Source organism: Oncorhynchus clarkii, chromosome 17, assembly GCF_045791955.1.
Source record: "Oncorhynchus clarkii lewisi isolate Uvic-CL-2024 chromosome 17, UVic_Ocla_1.0, whole genome shotgun sequence".
Taxonomy (NCBI): domain Eukaryota; kingdom Metazoa; phylum Chordata; class Actinopteri; order Salmoniformes; family Salmonidae; genus Oncorhynchus; species Oncorhynchus clarkii.
This window is the reverse complement of record NC_092163.1, coordinates 83,923,733-83,943,212: the sequence shown is the minus strand read 5'-3', so window position 1 is coordinate 83,943,212 and position 19,480 is coordinate 83,923,733. Positions and strand designations below refer to the sequence as shown.

Genomic DNA, 19,480 nt, shown 5'->3' with positions numbered 1-19,480 from the left:
AAATCAAACCAAAGTTTATTTGTCACGTGCGCTGAATACAACAGGTGTAGTAGACCTTACAGTGAAATGCTTACTTACAGGCTCTAACCAATAGTGCCAAAAAGGTATTAGGTGAACAATAGGTAGGTAAATAAATAAATCAACAGTAAAAAGACAGGCTAAATACAGTAGAGGCTACATACAGACACCTGTTAGTCAGGCTGATTGAGGTAGTATGTACATGTAGATATGGTTAAAGTGACTATGCATATATGATGAACAGAGAGTAGCAGAAGCGTAAAAAGAGGGGTTGGCGGGTGGTGGGACACAATGCAGATAGCCCGGTTAGCCAATGTGAGGGAGCACTGGTTGGTCGGGCCAATTGAGGTAGTATGTATATGAATGTATAGTTACAGTGACTGTGCATATATCATAAACAGAGAGTAGCAGCAGCTTAAAAGAGGGGTTGGTGTTATGATGATTAAAGACTGTTTATACACACAGTCACAGAGTATCTGCGCGTGTGCAGGTGTTAGCGTCACGTTGATACGACGTAGTAACTACTGGACCAAAACTTCAGAGAAGTTTGGCCTCACGCTTCAATGCTCTTGAAATTGAACTACTACTGCTGTATTGCATCTACGTCATCTTGCTGAGTCATCTTCTCCTCCTCTGGTCCTCTTCTCCTTTAATATGTATAAATAACCTGACACAATTGGGAAGATCAATCTGACGACCCGTCACCGAAGTGTGCTACTTTTTATTTTATTTTTTTGTGTTGTTTGTAACTTATTTTGTACATAATGTTGCTGCTACTGTCATATATACACATATTCATATACATAGCTCATATATTAAGCACATATATTAAGCCGCCTGACTCAAGTCATTGCACGCACCCCTGTCCAAACAGGAAGCACCCTAGCCCCAGCCATAAACTGCCAGTTTCAGTTCCCCTTATCTCACGATTCCTGGACACACACACCTCACTCCCCCCTCTACTGGTCAGGTGCTAAGAGCAGAGGACTCTGCTGTGCACCAATGGGGCTCCTGCTCTGGCTGGAGCAGGCCCGCCTCCAACTCTTCGGGACCAGTCAGAAGACCACCACGACAAGACTCCACCTACATTATTCCATGTATAAAATCTGCTACAACCTTTGTCTAGTTCCCTTTTTCAGCTAACTCCTTCTGAGCTATATGAATAGGTCCGTGCACGTTAAACTGCAGGACAAGATATCTTTTGACTCAATAAACTGCCTTTTTGTTACAACTGAAATCCACTCTGTCCAGCGTCCATGATTTGGTCTCACTCTCCTGTAGTTAATCATCAACACTACCGTCTCTTATGGCCGACTTCTGGACATCAGGACTCGGATTACTCACCATGGACTGGAAGAACCTTTTTCCTTTAACGAGTCCAACGAGAAGGATATACTGCTCTCCCGGGAACAGACCCAGACCCCCGTTATTTGCGTGAAGAAAAGACGGAGGAAAAAAGCACGCAGATCAGGCTTTTGAGAATCCGTAGACGAGCAAGTAACCGCTCGCTGTGATCAATTCTACTTGCTAACAATCATTGGAAAATAAAATGGATGACCTACGTCTACGATTATACTACCAAAGGGACATTCAGAACTGTAATATCCTATGTTTCACAGAGTCGTGGCTAAACGACGACACGGATGACAATATAGAGCTAGAGGTGTTTTCAATGCACCGGCAGAACAGAGAAGCCACTTCTGGTAAGACGAGGGGTGGGTGTGTGTTTTTTGGTCAATAACAGCAAGTGCACGATGTCAAATATTAAAGAAGTCTCGAGGTATTGCTTGCCTGAGGTAGAGTACCTTATGATAAGCTGTAGACCACACTATCTACCAGGAGAGTTCTCATCTATATTTTTCGGAGCCGTCTACTTACCACCACAGACCGATGCTGGCACTAAGACCACACTCAACCAGCTGTATAAGGCCACTCAACCAGCTGTATAAGACCACACTCAACCAGCTGTATAAGGCCACTCAACCAGCTGTATAAGGCCATAAGCAAAGAATAAAATGCTCATCCAGAAGCGGCGCTCCTAGTGGCCGGGGACTTTAATGCAGGGGAACTTAAATCAGTTTTACCTCATTTCTACCAGCATGTTACATGTGCAACCAGAGGAGAAAAACACTCTAGATCACCTTTAATCTACACAGAGAGAAGCATACAAAGCTCTCCCTCGCCCTCCATTTGGCAAATCTGACCTTAACTCGATCCTCCTGATTCTGGCTTACAAGCAAAAACTAAAGCAGGAAGTACCAGTGCAATACGGAAGTGGTCAGATGGCGCAGATGCTACTCTACAGGACTGTGTTGCAAGCACAGACTGGAATATGTTCCGGGATTCATCCAATGGCATTGAGGAGTATACCACCTCAGTCATTGGCTTCATCTATAAGTGCATCGACGACGTCATCCCCCTCAGTGACCGTACGTACATATCCCAACCAGAAGCCATGGATTACAGGCAACAACAGCATTGAGCTAAAGGCCAGAGCTGCCGCTTTCAAGGAGAGGGACACTAATCCGGATGCCTATAAGAAATCCTGCTATGCCCTCAGACAAACCATCAAACCGTCAGTACAGGATTAAGATTGAATCCTACAACACCGGCTCTGATGCTCATCGGATGTGGCAGGGCTTGGAAACTATTATGGACTACAAAGGGATACCCAGACGAGCTAAATGCCCTTTATGCTCGCTTCGAGGCAAGTAACATTGAAGCATGCATGAGAGCACCAGCTGTTCTGGATGACTGTGTGATAACGCTCTCGGTAGCCCATGTGAGCAAGACCTTCAAACAGGTCAACATACACAAAGACACAGGGCCAGATGGATTACCAGGATGTGTACTCAAAGCATGCGTGGACCAACGGGCAAGTGTCTTCACTGACATTTTCAACCGCTCCCTGACTGAGTCTGTAATACCTACATGTTTCAAGCAGACCACCATCGTCCCTGTGCCCAAGGAAGCAAAGGAAACCTGCCTAAATGATTACCACCCCATAGCACTCACGTCGGTAGCCATGAAGTGATTTGAAAGGCTGGTCATGGTTCACATCAACAGCATCCTCCCGAATACCCTAGAGCCACTCCAATTCGCATACCGCCCCAACAGATCCACAGATGACGCAATCTCAATCGCACTCCACACTGCCCTTTCCCACCTGGACAAAAGGAACACCTATGTGAGAATGCTGTTCATTGACTACAGCTCAGAGTTCAACACCATAGTGCCCATGAAGCTCATCACTAAGCTAAGGACCCTGGGACTAAACACCTCCCTCTGCAACTGGATCCTGGACTTCCTGACGGGCCGCCCCCAGATGCTCAGGATAGGCAACAACACGTCTGCCAAACTTATCCTCAACACTGGTGCCCCTCGGGGATGCGTACTCAGTCCCCTCCTGTACTCCCTGTTCACCCATGACTGCGTGGCCAAACACGACTCCAACACCATCATTAAGTTTGCTGATGACACAACAGGGGTAGGCCTGATTACTGACAACGATGAGACATCCTATAGGGAGGAGGTCAGAGAACTGGCAGTGTGGTGCCTGGACAACTTCTCCCTCAACGTGAGCAAGACAAAAAAGCTGATTGTGGACTACAGGAAAAGGCGGGCCGAACTAGCCGCCATTAACATCAACGGGGCTGTAGTGGAGCAAGTTCCTTGGTGTCCACATCACCAACGATCTATCACACACCTTGACAGTCGTGAAGATGGCACGACAAAACCTTTTCCCCCTCAGGAGACTGAAAAGATTTGGCATGGGTCCCCAGATCCTCAAAAAGTTCTACAGCTGCACCATCGAGAGCATCCTGACCGCTTGCATCACTGCCTGGTACTGCAACTGCTCGGGCGCCGACCGCAAGGCACTGCAGAGGGTAGAGCGTACGGCCCAGTACATCACTGGGGCCAAGCTTCCTGACATCCGGGACAACTATACCAGGCGGTGTCAGAGGAAGGCCCAAAAAAATGGTCAGATACTCCAGTCACCCAAGTCATAGACTGTTCTCTCTGCCTCCGCAGGGCAAGCGGTACTGGAGCGCCAAGTCGTTACTTTAAAAAATATTTGGTAAATATTTTCTTAACTCTCCTTGAACTGCACTGTTGATTAAAGGCTTGTAATTAAGCATTTCACGGTAAGGTCTACACTGTTGGTTAAGGGCTGGTCAGTAAGCCCTGTCCACTTGTTGTATTTGGCGCATGTGACAAGGTTTGATTTGATTTGATCTACATGCACTACATAGGGAATAGGATGCCATATTAACGCATGTGAAGTCCCATGTTTCAGGAGCTGAAATAAAAGCTCCACTTTGTGGGATAAATAAAATAATAAGGCCACTTTCTAAAATGTGCAGTTTTGTCAAAAGACACAATGCCACAGATGTCTCAAGTTTTGAGGGAGCGTGCAATAGGCAAGCTGACTGCAGGAATGTTTCCAGAGAATTTAATGTAAATTTCTCTACCATAAGCTGCCCCCATCATCGTTTTAGAAAATTTGGCAGTACGTCCAACCGGCCTCACAACCATAGACCACATGTATAGCATGTGTGTAAATATTTAGATAAAAAAAATTAAGTGTTGCTATCAGCTTTGACTAGGACACAGTATTTGATCTCGTGTGGGTGAGCGGTTTGCTGATGTCAATGTTGTGAACAGAGTGTCCCAGGTTTGTGGTGGGCTTCTGGTATGGGCAGGCATAAGCTAAGGACAATGAACACAATTGCATTTTATCGATGGCAATTTGAACGCATAGAAACCGTAACGAGATCCCGAGGCCCATTGTAGTGCCATTCATCTGCCACCATCACCTCATGTTTCAGCATGATAATGCATGTATCATTCAGGATAATGCATGATAGTGTCTGTCTGTCTGTCTGTCTGTCTGTCTGTAAAAAAATGTATGTAGTACGGTACCTGTCAAAAGTTTGGATACATCTACTCAATCAAGGGGTTTTCTCTATTTATTTTTTTATTTTTTTATACATTGTACAATACTAGTGAAGACATCAAAACTATTAAATAACTCATGTGGAATCATGTAGTAACCAAAAAATGTGTTAAACAAATCAAAATATATTTTAGATTCTTCAAAGTAGCTTTGCATTCTTTCAACCAGCATCACCTGGAATGTTTTTCCAACAGTCTTGAAGGAGTTCGCACATATGCTGAGCACTTGGCTGCTTTTTCTTCACTCTGTGGTCCAACTCATCCCAAAACATCTCAATTGGGTTGAGGTCAGGTGATTGTGGAGGCCAGGTAATCTGATGCAGCACTCCATCACTCTCTTTCTTGGTCATATAGCCCTTACAGAGCCTGGAGGTGTGTTGGGTCATTGTCCTGTTGAAAAACAAATGATAGTCCCACTAAGCGCTGCAGAATGCTGCAGAATGCTGTGGTAGCCATGTTGGTTAAGTGTGCCTTGAATTCTAAATAAATCACTGACTGTGTCACCTGCAAAGCACCTCCACACCATCACACCACCTCCTCCATGCTTCACAGTGGGAACCACACATGCAGAGATCATCAATTGACCTACTCTGCGTCTCACAAAGGCATGGCTGTTGGAACCAAAAATCTCACATTTGGACTCATCAGACCAAAGGACTGATTTCCACCGGTCTAATGTCCATTGCTTGTGTTTCTTGTTCAAGCAAGTCTCTTATTTTTTATTGGTATCCTTTTAGTAGTGGTTTCTTGCAGCAATTTGACCATGAAGGCCTGATTCACACAGTCTATTCTGAACAGTTGATGTTGAGATGTGTCTGTTACTTGAATTCTGAAGCATTTATTTGGGCTGCAATTTCTGAGGCTGGTAACTCTAATGAACTTATCCTCTGCATCAGAGGTAACTCTGGGTCTTCCTTTCCTGTGGTAGTCCTCATGGGAGCCAGTTTCATCATAACGCTTGATGGTTTTTGCGACTGCACTTGAAGAAACTTTCAAAGTTCTTCACGTTTTCCGGATTGACTGACCTTCATGTCTTAAAGTAATGATGTACTATCGTTTTGCTGTGCTTATTTGAGCTGTTCTTTCCATGATATGGACTTAGCCCGAATTGCTAAAAGACCATCTTCTGTATGCCACCCCTACTTTGTCACTTGAAGAAACTTTCAAAGTTCTTTGATTGACTGACCTTCATGTCTTTAAGTAATGATGGACTGTCGTTTCTCTTTGCTTATTTGTGCTGTTCTTGCCATAATATGGACTTGGTCTTTTACCAAATAGGGCTATATTCCTTATACCAACCCTACCTTGTCACAACACAACTGATTGGCTCAAATGCATTAAGAAGGAAAGAAATTCCACAAATGAACTTTTACAAGGCACACCTATTAATTGAAATGCATTCCCGGTGACTACCCCATGAAGCTGGTTGAGAGATTACCAAGAGTGTGCAAAGCTGTCATCAAGGCAAAGGGTGGCTACTTTGAAGAATCTCAAATTTAGAATCAAAAATATTTATATTTAACACTTTTGGTTACTACATGATTCCATATGTGTTATTTCATAGATGTGATGTATTGACTATAAAATTGTAAAAAATAAAGAAAAATGCTTGAATGAGTACTGTGTGTGTGTGTGTGTATACAGTTGAAGTCGGAAGTTTACATACACATTTAAACTACATACATTTCAACTCAGTTTTTCACAATTCCTGACATTTAATCCTAGTAAAAACTCCCTGTTTAGGTCAGTTATGATCACCACTTTATTTTAAGAATGTGAAATGTCAGAATAATAGTATAGAGAATGATTTATTTCAGCTTTTATTTCTTTCATCACATTCCCAGTGGGTCAGAAGTTTACATACACTCAATTAGTATTAGTATATGTAATTATATGTAATATTAGTAATTAGTATATGGTAGCATTGCCTTTAAATTGTTTAACTTGGGTCAAACATTTCGGGTAGCCTTCCACAAGCATCCCACAATAATTTGGGTGAATTTTGGACCATTCCTCCTTACAGAGCTGGTGTAACTGAGTCATGTTTGTAGGCCTCCTTGCTCGCACACGCTTTTTCAGTTCTGCCCACAAATTTTCTATGGGATTGAGGTCAGGGCTTTGTGATGGCCACTCCAATACCTTGACTCTGTTGTCCTTAAGCCATTTTGCCACAACTTTGGAAGTATGCTTGCGGTCATTGTCCATTTGGAAGACCCATTTGCGACCAAGCTTTAACTTCCTGACTGATGTCTTGAGATGTTTCTTCAATATATCCACATCATTTCCAACCTCATGATGCCATATATTTTGTGAAGTGCACCAGTCCCTCCTGCAGATAAGCACGGTTGGGATGGTGTTCTTCGGCTTGCAAGCCTCCCTCTTTTTCCTCCTAACATAACGATGGTCAATATGGCCAAACAGTTCTCCAAAAAAGTACGATCTTTGTCACTATGTGCAGTTTCAAACCGTAGTCTGGCTTTTTTATGGTGGTTTTGGAGCAGTGGCTTCTTCCTTGCTGAGCGGCATTTCAGGTTGATATAGGTCGATATAGGACTCGTTTTACTGTGTATATAGATACTTTTGTACCTGTTTCCTCCAGCATCTTCACAATGTCCTTTGTTGATGTTCTGGGATTGATTTGCACTTTTTGCACCAAAGTATGTTCATCTCTAAGAGACAGAACACGTCTCCTTCCTTCCTGTGTTATGACGGCTGCGTGGTCCCATGGTGTTTATACTTGCGTACTATTGTTTGTACAGATGTGATACCTTCAGGCATTTGGAAATTGTTCCCAAGGATGAACCAGACTTGTGGAGGTCTACAATTGTCTTCTGAGGTCTTGGCTGATTTCTTTTGATTTTCCCATGATGTCAAGCAAAGAGGCACTAAGTTTGAAGGTAGTCCTTGAAATACATCCACTGGTACACCTCCAATTGACTCAAATGATGTCAATTACCCTATCAGAAGCTTCTAAAGCCATGACATAATTTTCTGGAATTTTCCAAGCTGTTTTAAGGCAGTCAACTTAGTGTATGTAAACTTCTGACCCACTGGAATTGTGATACAGTGAAATAATCTGTCAGTAAACAATTGTTGGAAAAATGACTTGTGTCATGCACAAAGTAGACATCCTAACCGACTTGCCAAAACTATAGTTTGTTAACAAGAAATTTGTGGAGTGGTTGAAAAACTATTTTTAATGACTCCAACCTAAGTGTATGTAAACTTCCGACTTCAACTGTATATACACTACATGGCCAAAGGTATGTGGACACCTGCTTGTCCAACATCTCATTCCAAAATCATGGAGATGGTCATGCACTCCACTCTTCTGGGAAGGCTTTCCACTAGATGTTGGAACATTGCTGCGGGGACTTGCTTCCATTTAGCCACGAGCATTAGTGAGGTCAGGCACTGATGTTGGGCGATTAGGCCTGGCTCGCATTCAGCTTTCCAATTCATCCCAAAGGTGTTCGATGGGGTTGAGGTCAGGTCTCTGTGCAGGTCAGTCAAGTTTTTCCACTCGGGTCTCAACAAACCATTTCTGTATAGACCTCGCTTTGTGCACAATGGCATTGTCCTGCTGAAACAGGAAAGGGCCTTCCCCAAACTGTTGCCACAAAGTTGGAAGCACATAATCGTCTTGAATGTCATTGTATGCTGTAGTGTTAAGATTTCCCTTCACTGGAACTAAGGGGCCTAGCCCGAACCATGAAAAACAGGTCTTAGGTCAGTTCTTAGTGTGGTAGTGCAGGTCTTAGGTCAGTTCTTAGTGTGGTAGTGCAGGTCTTAGGTCCGTTCTTAGTGTGGTAGTGCAGGTCTTAGGTCAGTTCTTACTGTGGTAGTGCAGGTGTTAGGTCATTTCTTACTGTGGTAGTGCAGGTCTTAGGTCAGTTCTTACTGTGGTAGTGCAGGTCTTAGGTCAGTTCTTACTGTGGTAGTGCATGTCTTAGGTCAGTTCTTACTGTGGTAGTGCAGGTCTTAGGTCAGTTCTTACTGTGGTAGTGCAGGTCCTTGCACGTGGCCTGGGGGTGACATCCTCCGTTCTCCTCCAGACAGCGGTCGATGGGTGGAACCACCTTCTCCAGACACTGGAGCCCGTTCCCCACGTACCCATCAAGACACTCGCACTGACGCTCATTCTGATAGGATAAAACACATCAGGATATTACTAAAAACAAGAATAACTGGGTCTCAACTAGGTCTCAACTAGGTCTCAAAATGTACCGGAGGAGACCAACCTTGGACTTTCTCCTCCAACGCATTTTGAGAAAGAAGTGAGAAAGAAGTGAGAGGATAGGACGCAAGGAATCAGGTGTTAGGGGTTTTATGAGCAGCAGCTACTCTTCCTGGGGTCCACACACAACATGACATAATACAGAACATTAATAGACAAGAACAGCTCAAGGACAGAATTACATATACATTTAAAAGCATCTCACATAGCCTACATTACAGTACCAATACATACACACACAATATCTAGGTCAAACAGGGGAGAGGCGTTGTGCCGCGAGGTGTTGCTTTATCTGTTTTTTGAAACCAGGTTTGCTGTTCATTTGAGCAATATGATGGGATTTTCATGCAATAATAGCTCTTTGTAATACTGTACGCTTTTTTGAATTTATTCTGGATTTGGGGACTGTGAAAAGACCCCTGGTGGCATGTCTGGTGGGGTGAGTGTGTGTGTCAGAGCTGCGTGTAAGTTGACTATGCAAATCATTTGGAATTTCCAACACATTAAATGTTCTTATAAAAACAAGAAGTGTCACAGTCAGTCTTTCTTCAACTCTTAGCCAATGAGAGACTGGTATGCATCATATTTATATTAGTCCTCTGATTACAATGAAGAGCAAGACGTGGCGCTCTGTTCTGGGCCAGCTGCAGTCTTTCTTAGCAGGACTTGACCATATGACTGGACAATAATCAAGATGAGATACAACTAGAGCTGGACTTGCTTTGTGGAGTGTGGCGTCGAAAAAGCAGAGCATCTCTTTATTACGGACAGACCTCTCCCCATCTTTACAACCATTGAATCTATGACTTCATCCTGCTAACTGTTCCAAATGTCCGAACTGAATTTGGTAAAAGGGCTTTTATGTCCTCTGCGCCATCGTCTTGGAACGCCTTACAAAATACTTTTAAACTGGAAGAACTTGTCCCGATTGGTGTTTTTAAATCACCGATTAAGGATTATGAGGCTGATTCCCTGACCTGTCAATGTTTTTAATTTTCTGTTTTGGATTTTGTTATACTCTTGTGAATTCTATGGTTTTTACTAGATTACTTTTTCATGTTTTTTTCATGTTGTCTATCTGTAATTGTGTAATGACTTGGTGCTGCCTATCTTGGCCAGTACGCTCTTGAAAAAGAGATTTCAAATCTCAATGAGCCCTTCCTGGTTAAATAAAGGTTAAATAAAATAAAACAATATTTTGACCATGACAGTTTACAATCTAAGATATCACCAAGTAATTTAGTTTCCTCAACTTGTTCAACAGCCACACCATTCATTACCAGATTCAGCGGAGGGCTAGAGCTTAGGGAATGATTTGTATCACATACAATGCTCCTAGTTTTTTCTCAACAACAGGTTATGGTCAATAATATCAAAGGCTGCACTGAAATCTAACAGTACAGCTCCCACAATCTTCTTATTATCAATTTCTCTCAATCAACCATCAGTCATTTGTGTCAGTGCAGTACATGTTGAGTGCCCTTCTCTATAAAAATGCTGAAAGTGTCAATCTGTTTACAGAGAAATAGTATTCTATTTGGTCAAACACATTTCTTTCCAACAGTTTCCTAAGAGCTGGCAGCAAGCTGATAGGTCTGCTGTTAGAACCAGTAAAGGCCGCTTTATCACTTTTGGGTATCGGAATGGCTTTGGCTTCCCTCCAGGTCTGAGGACAAACACCTTCCTCTAGGCTCAGATTATAGATATGACAGATATTAGTGGCTATAGAGTCAGCTACCATCCTCAGTAGCTTTCCATCTAATTTGTCAAAGCCAGGAGGTTTGTCATTATTGCTCGATAACAATAATTTCTCCACCTCTCCCACTAACTTTACAAAATTCTAACTTTAGTTTTTTTATGCACGATGGCTCACTGTTCGTGTGTGGCATTTCCTGCCTACATTTTCCCGCTTTGCCAATGAAGTAATCAATAAAATAATTGGAAACATTAAATGGTTTTGTGATGAATTAGCCATCTGATTGGATGAAAGATGGAGTTGAATCTTTCTACAAGATAGTGCCGACAGATATGGCAGCTCTGCTTTCAGCTCCTAAGCAACTTTGAAAGTATTGCTTTTGTGTGTGTTATTTCTTACATTATTAGCCCAGAAAGTTTTTTGTGTTATTACATGCAGCCGGAAACCTGCAACCACAACACTTCAATAACACTTGACATGAGATCTTATCTAAGCATTAAAGGGATATGGCTCTGAATATATACAGCAACACCTCCCCCATAAGCATTCCTGTCTCTTCTGTAGATGTTATATCCTTGTATTGCTGCTGCTGTATCATCAAATGAATTATCTAAGTGAGTCTCAGAAATGGCTAATATATAAATGTTATCTGATGTTAACAAGTTATTGATTTCATTAACCTTATTTCTAAGCTGGGGAGCTGATCAGAGATAGACACATGGAAAAGAGAAAACAAAGCAAGAGGAAAAACACACATTCAGCAGTCCATTGATCAGTTGGTGTGTGTGTGTGTGTGTGTGTGTGTGTGTGTGTGTGTGTGTGTGTGTGTGTGTGTGTGTGTGTGTGTGTGTGTGTGTGTGTGTGTGTGTGTGTGTGTGTGTGTGTGTGTGTGTGTGTGTGTGTGTGTGTGTGTGTGTGCGCGCTGTGGGGTTGAAGCTACAAACCCATAGACTTGGCTCTCTCATCCCTTTTGGGAGGGAGGATGTACAATGAGTCTGTCGTAGGGGATGTACGCAATTTCCCCACACGCTCTGGCAGCTTTCATGGCTGGGATCAGTTCTTTCCTCTTCTGGCACACAGCTTCAGGATAGCCCTCGTTGAGGAAGATATATGTTCCTCTCAAGATCTTGGCTCTTTCCAGACCAACTACCTTGTCTTTGAACCTCAGGCATCTGATCACTGTCGGCCTGGGCCTGTCACCCGGGCCGGTGGTGGGTTTTCCAATCCTGTGGGCGCGCTCTACCTCAATCTTCCTGTGGTCCATCTTCAATTTCTCATTTCATTTTCCTCACTTTGTCCTCAGACTCCGTCAAGGTCTCGTGGAGATTCTGAAATTTCATCCATAACCATATTGTTCCGTCTTAATTATCCCTGGAGATAATCTGATTCCTCAGTCATTGTTATAATGGATTCACACACAGAACTGATGACCTCTCTCAACGACTTACAGATTACTGTCATCTTGTCGTTCTCCTATTTCACCTCACCGATCTGAACCTGGGAGAACTGCAAACTGTTCTTCAGGACCTGGACCTCTCTGGTCAGGTCATCCATTCTTTTATTAGTTGACTCCACCAGTAATTGGACAAAACATTTGTATTTATTTTCTTGTTGTAACAACTTTTAGAGCTATTTTATTTGTTTAAAAGAACTGTGATAGAAAGACACCACTGTCCTCAACGGTACTCCTGCCAGCTTTGGTCTTTGTCATAGTAACAATGTAGGTTATACTGTTACTCCTCTCAGTTCCAGACAGGACAGGTTATACTGTTACTCCTCTCAGTTCCAGACAGGACAGGTTATACTGTTACTCCTCTCAGTTCCAGACAGGACAGGTTATACTGTTACTCCTCTCAGTTCCAGACAGGTTATACTGTTCCTCCTCTCAGTTCCAGACAGGACAGGCTATACTGTTACTCCTCTCAGTTCCAGACAGGACAGGTTATACTGTTACCCCTCTCAGTTCCAGACAGGACAGGTTATACTGTTACTCCTCTCAGTTCCAGACAGGACAGGTTATACTGTTACTCCTCTCAATTCCAGACAAGACAGGTTATACTGTTACTCCTCTCAGTTCCAGACAGGTTATACTGTTACTCCTCTCAGTTCCAGACAGGTTATACTGTTACTCCTCTCAGTTCCAGACAGGTTATACTGTTACTCCTCTCAGTTCCAGACAGGTTATACTGTTACTCCTCTCAGTTCCAGACAGGACAGGTTATACTGTTACTCCTCTCAGTTCCAGACAGGACAGGTTATACTGTTACTCCTCTCAGTTCCAGACAGAGCATGTCAGAGTGAAGATGGAAGCAGCAACAAACAGCATGGATCTAGACACAATGGCTAACCATGTCGCAGGCTGCGTTCAAGCCCTCAAGGAAACCCTTCTAGCTTGATAGGCAACTAGCTAGCAGCTAGGCTAGCTTCTACACCAAACAGCCCCACAGACCTGGCCTTGGCCGTCAGGATCACTGGACCGATAGTAGCAGTCCCAGCAACTGATGCCAACCCCGTCGCAGGATCCAAACTCAAAAGGTAGTTAGCTACTAACCAAACTTTTTCAGAGACTTTCATAACTTTACAAAACAACAAACCGAGCGCTCCCTCGTTCTGCATTCAACAGGAAGGAAAGACGATTAAGAAAGCGCCAGAAAAACATGAATGTGAAGCCACCACTCACAGGCCCTGTGAACAGGCAAGTAGCGAAGTCACTGCATCCTCCGTTGGTCTCTGTGACACACCTGTTGATAGGTGAGCAGACAGAGCCGTCACCCTCGTAGCCAGACAGACATGTACAGTTGACCTGCAGGTCTGTCTGGAGACAGGCTGCATGCTGGTGGCAGCCCCCGTTGTACTCCGCACACAGATCAGGAGCTGGAGGAGACAGAGAGAATAATATAACAGACCAGGAGCTGGAGGAGACACAGAGAATAATATAACAGACCAGGAGCTGGAGGAGACAGAGATCATTAATAATATAACAGACCAGGAGCTGGAGGAGACAGAGATCATTAATAACATAACAGACCAGGAGCTGGAGGAGACAAAGAGAATAATATAACAGACCAGGAGCTGGAGGAGACACAGAGAATAATACAACAGACCAGGAGCTGGAGGAGACACAGAGAATAATATAACAGACCAGGAGCTGGAGGAGACACAGATAATAATACAACAGACCAGGAGCTGGAGGAGACACAGAGAATAATATAACAGACCAGGAGCTGGAGGAGACAAAGAGAATAATATAACAGACCAGGAGATGGAGGAGACACAGATAATAATATAACAGACCAGGAGCTGGAGGAGACACAGATAATAATATAACAGACCAGGAGCTGGAGGAGACACAGATAATAATATAACAGACCAGGAGCTGGAGGAGACACAGAGAATAATATAACAGACCAGGAGCTGGAGGAGACAAAGATAATAATATAACAGACCAGGAGCTGGAGGAGACACAGATAATAATATAACAGACCAGGAGCTGGAGGAGACACAGATAATAATATAACAGACCAGGAGCTGGAGGAGACACAGATAATAATATAACAGACCAGGAGCTGGAGGAGACACAGAGAATAATATAACAGACCAGGAGCTGGAGGAGACACAGAGAATAATATAACAGACCAGGAGCTTGAGGAGACACAGATAATAATATAACAGACCAGGAGCTGGAGGAGACAGAGATCATTAATAATATAACAGACCAGGAGCTGGAGGAGACAGAGATCATTAATAATATAACAGACCAGGAGCTGGAGGAGACACAGATCATTAATAATATAACAGATCAGGAGCCGGAGGAGATTTGGAAACAGAATAGCAAGGTTTAGTCTCAAATGGCACCCTATTACCTAATTAGTGCACACAGTTTCCATAGTGACTAACAAACTACATTGGGTCTTTATCTAAAATATCACCCTGTTCCCTATATTGTGCACTACTCAAAATAAGTGCACAATATCGGAAATAGGGTACCATTTGGGACGCATCCCAAGACTCGCTAAATGTTTAGGGCCAAAGATTTTTCCCTGGTCAGGTCACATGGTCTGGAAAAACTCTGGGCCCCTACTCATGACGCACCACCCCAAGAGTGTGGATTTAGAATGAATACTTTGGGTTAATCTATTAGCTAACTGGATTGTGGGTAATAAATGAGTTAAATAATTATTCCAACCCACCGGTGCAGTTCAAGCCGTCCCCCACATACTGTGACTGACAGAGACAGATGTTGTCGGCCTGACACACGGCGTTGCTATGGCACTCTGGAGAACACACCAGCTTCTTCTCTGATCGGACACAACAGTAGACAAAGTTATCACACACGGGCCCACACATACAATACAACTTTATGTCCATAGCTACTTTATTATTATTATAGTTTGTTATTGTTATTATAGTTATTATTATTATTATAGTTTGTTATTGTTATTATAGTTACTATTATTATAGTTTGTTATTGTTATTATAGTTATTATTATTATAGTTTGTTATTATTATTATAGTTGTTATTGTTATTATAGTTATTATTATTATTATAGTTTGTTATTGTTATTATAGTTGTTATTATTATAGTTTGTTATTGTTATTATAGTTGTTATTATTATAGTTTGTTATTATTATTATAGTTGTTATTATTATAGTTTGTTATTATTATTATAGTTGTTATTGTTATAGTTTGTTATTGTTATTATAGTTGTTGTTATTATAGTTTGTTATTGTTATTATAGTTGTTATTATTATAGTTTGTTATAGTTATTATAGTTGTTATTGTTATAGTTTGTTATTGTTATTATATTCTTTGTTATTATTAGTTTATCGTTTTTATTATTATAGTTATTATTTTTATAGTTATTATTAGTTATCATTATTTTGTATATTTGGGGAAAAATATATATAGTTATAAAGTTATGATTATTGTTATTATTAGCAATTATTATGCATTATAGTTATTATCATTATTATTATTATATGTATTATTGTTATAGTTATAACTGTTATAACTATTATAGTTGTTATTACTATTATAGTTATTATGTATTATAGTAATAATATGTATTATTATAGTTATTATTACTATTATAGTTATTATGTATTACTATAGTTATTATGTATTATAGTAATAATATGTATTATTATGGTTGTTATTACTATTATAGTTATTATGTATTATAGTAATAATATGTATTATTATAGTTATTATTACTGTTATAGTTATTATGTATTATTATAGTTATTATGTGTATTAGTATAGTTATAATATGTACTATTATAGTTAATATTACTATTATAGTTATTATATCTGTTAGTATAGTTATAATATGTATCTATTAGTATAGTTATAATATCTATTATTATAGTTATTACATGTATTATAGTTATTATGTATTATTATAGTTATTACATGTATTATAGTTATTATGTAGTATAATTATTATATGTATTAGTATAGTTATATTGTGTATTATTATAGTCTATATTACTATTATAGTTATTATGTATTATTATAGTTATTATTACTATTATAGTTATTAATGATGTATTATTATAGTCGTTATATGTATTATTATAGCTATTATTACTATTATAGTTATAATATGTATTATAATAGTTATTATTACTGTTATAGTTATTATATATATATATATATTAGTCTAGGTAATATTATTATTATAATATACGTATTATTATGTACTATCATAGTTAAAATCAAATCAAATGTATTTACATAGCCCTTCGTACATAGCGCCCTTCGTACATATAGCCCTTCGTAGTTATTATATGTGTTATAGTAATTATTATTGTTATTATTTATTGTTATTATTATTCTATGTATTATTATAGTTATTGTTGGTATTATATTTGTTGTGATGACATTATTATGGATATTATTATTATTATAGTGTTTTTTCTGCATGTTTATAGTTATTATTTTTGTAGTTATTATTGTAATGATTGTTATTATTATCATATATAATATTATTGTTATTAATATTATAGTTATAATATTTTTTTATAGATACAAAGAAATGTCTTCTTCTCTCTTAACCCCCCACCACATGACACATCACACAGACACATCACAGAGTTGACAGCAGCACAGGGTGAAGCTGCAATGCCCCTGGATGGAGAACATGGTGAAGGGTTAAGGACCTTGCTCAAGCGCCCAACGGTAGGGGATAGTTGTTAGAATATGAACTTAATAGCCCTCCAGTTACCAGATCAATTCCCCCCCCCCTTTTTTTTCAGCACCTGGCCTGGGATTTGAACAGGGGATCGTTCAGCTACAGGTCCAACTCCTTAGCCGCTGGGCTACCTACCAACGATATACTGCTACACGCACACAAAGCATGAAGGTAGTATTTAAGATAATATTATGAATTTATTGTCTGTTTGTGGCATTGTGTAAATGGCACAACACATTACCATGTAACAGTTAAAAAATATATCCCCAAAGATGCTTCAGCCCAGCTTGAAGAAAACGGGAATCAGGTACTTGACGGAGGGACTTGAACATCCCCAAAACATTCCTTACACCCAGTACAGGTCTGGATAGTCACCCATTGAAGTATCGTGGATAAGGAATGTTTTTTGAATGTAATAGTGTAGTTTCATAATAGCTGAATCAATGTTCACCTATTTTAAGGTGGCAGCGGTCTCCAGTCCAGCCCTCAGTACAGGAGCAGCTCCCATCTCCCTCCATCCCCTCCTCACACTGGCCCTGATTTGTGCAGTTACACGCTGTACAATTGGTTCCATAGTGTTTAAGTTCACACAGCTCACAGGCTATTCCTTTGAAGCCATCGTGGCACCGGCAGCGTCCAGACCCCAGACGGCCATCATCACAGTCCCCGTGATCTCCACAGGGAGACTCCAACCCACCAGAACATACTGAAACACATTAGTATTGGAAAAGGGTGAGTTTACACTGAAACACATTGGTAGTAGAAAAGGGTGAGTTTACACTGAAACACATTGGTAGTGGATGAAGTGAGTTTACACTGAAACACATTGGTAGTGGATGAAGTGAGTTTACACTGAAACACATTGGTAGTGGATGAAGTGAGTTTAAACTGAAACACATTGGTAGTGGATGAAGTGAGTTTACACTGAAACACATTGGTAGTGGATGAAGTGAGTTTACACTGAAACACATTGGTAGTGGATGAAGTGAGTTTACACTGAAACACATTGGTAGTGGGTGAAGTGAGTTTACACTGAAACACATTGGTAGTGGGTGAAGTGAGTTTACACTGAAACACATTGGTAGTGGATGAAGTGAGTTTACACTGAAACACATTGGTAGTGGATGAAGTGAGTTTACACTGAAACACATTGGTAGTGGGTGAAGTGAGTTTACACTGAAACACATTGGTAGTGGATGAAGTGAGTTTACACTGAAACACGTTGGTAGTGGATGAAGTGAGTTTACACTGAAACACATTGGTAGTGGATGAAGTGAGTTTACGCTGAAACACATTGGTAGTGGATGAAGTGAGTTTACGCTGAAACACATTGGTAGTGGATGAAGTGAGTTTACACTGAAACACATTGGTAGTGGATGAAGTGAGTTTACACTGAAACACATTGGTAGTGGATGAAGTGAGTTTACACTGAAACACATTGGAACACATCACTTTGAAGTTCCCCCTTTTCAAAGTAAAGCTCTGAGTATTGTTATCATTACTATGACAACAAGGTTGTACACCACTGTAAACCAACAGACATGTACAGTGCATTCATACCCCTTGACATTTTTTTTCACATTTTGTTTAGCCTTATTCTAAAAGGGATTAAATATTTTTTTTCCCTCATCAGTCTACACACAATACCCTATAATGGCAAATGAAAACAGTGTTTTAGACATTTTTGCAAATGTATTACAAATTAAAACCGGAAATGCCTTATTTACATAAGTATTCATCACCTTTGCTATGAGACTCGAAATGAGCTCAGGTAGATCCTGTTTCCATTGATCATCCTTGAGCTCTCTCGACAACTTAATTTGAGTGCACCTGTGGTAACTTTAATTGATTGGACATGATTTGGAAAGGCACACATCTGTCTATATAAGGTCCCACAGTTGACAGTTCATGTCAGAGCAAAAAAAACAAGCCATGAGGTCGAAGGAATTGTCTGTCCAACTATGAGACAGGATCGTGCCAAGAAACAAAACATTTGTGCAGCATTGAAGTTCCCCAAGAACATAGTGGCCTCCATCATTCTTAAATGGAAGAAGTTTGGAACCACCAAGACTCTTCCTAGAGTTGGCCATCAGACCAAACTGAGCAATCGGTGGAGAAGGGCCTTGGTCAGGGAGGTGACCAAGAACCTAATGGTTACTGACAGAGCCCCAGAGTTCCTCTGTGGAGATGGGCGAACCTTCCAGAAGGACAACCATCTCTGCAGTGGCCAGATGGAAGCCACTCCTCAGTAAAAGGCACATGACAGCACGCTTGGAGTTTGCCAAAAGGCACCTAAAGCCTCTCAGACCATGAAAAACAAGATTCTCTGGTGTGATGAAACCAAGATTGAACTCTTTGGCCTGAATGCCAAGCGTCAGA

The 19,480-nt window shown here is 40.9% G+C and overlaps 1 protein-coding gene across 2 annotated transcripts in view; it reads right to left on the bottom strand.

Moving 5' to 3' along the window:
- Window positions 1-19,480, bottom strand: part of LOC139371469 (stabilin 1) — a 300,518-nt gene that overhangs the window by 13,634 nt on the left and 267,404 nt on the right. For both annotated transcript variants that reach the window (XM_071111910.1, XM_071111908.1), the window contains exons 57-60: window positions 17,553-17,807; window positions 15,098-15,205; window positions 13,588-13,781; window positions 8,972-9,116 (exon numbers count right to left, since the gene is read on the bottom strand). In XM_071111910.1, coding sequence (XP_070968011.1) covers window positions 8,972-9,116; window positions 13,588-13,781; window positions 15,098-15,205; window positions 17,553-17,807 — 702 coding nt within the window. The remainder of the gene's footprint in view (window positions 1-8,971; window positions 9,117-13,587; window positions 13,782-15,097; window positions 15,206-17,552; window positions 17,808-19,480) is intronic.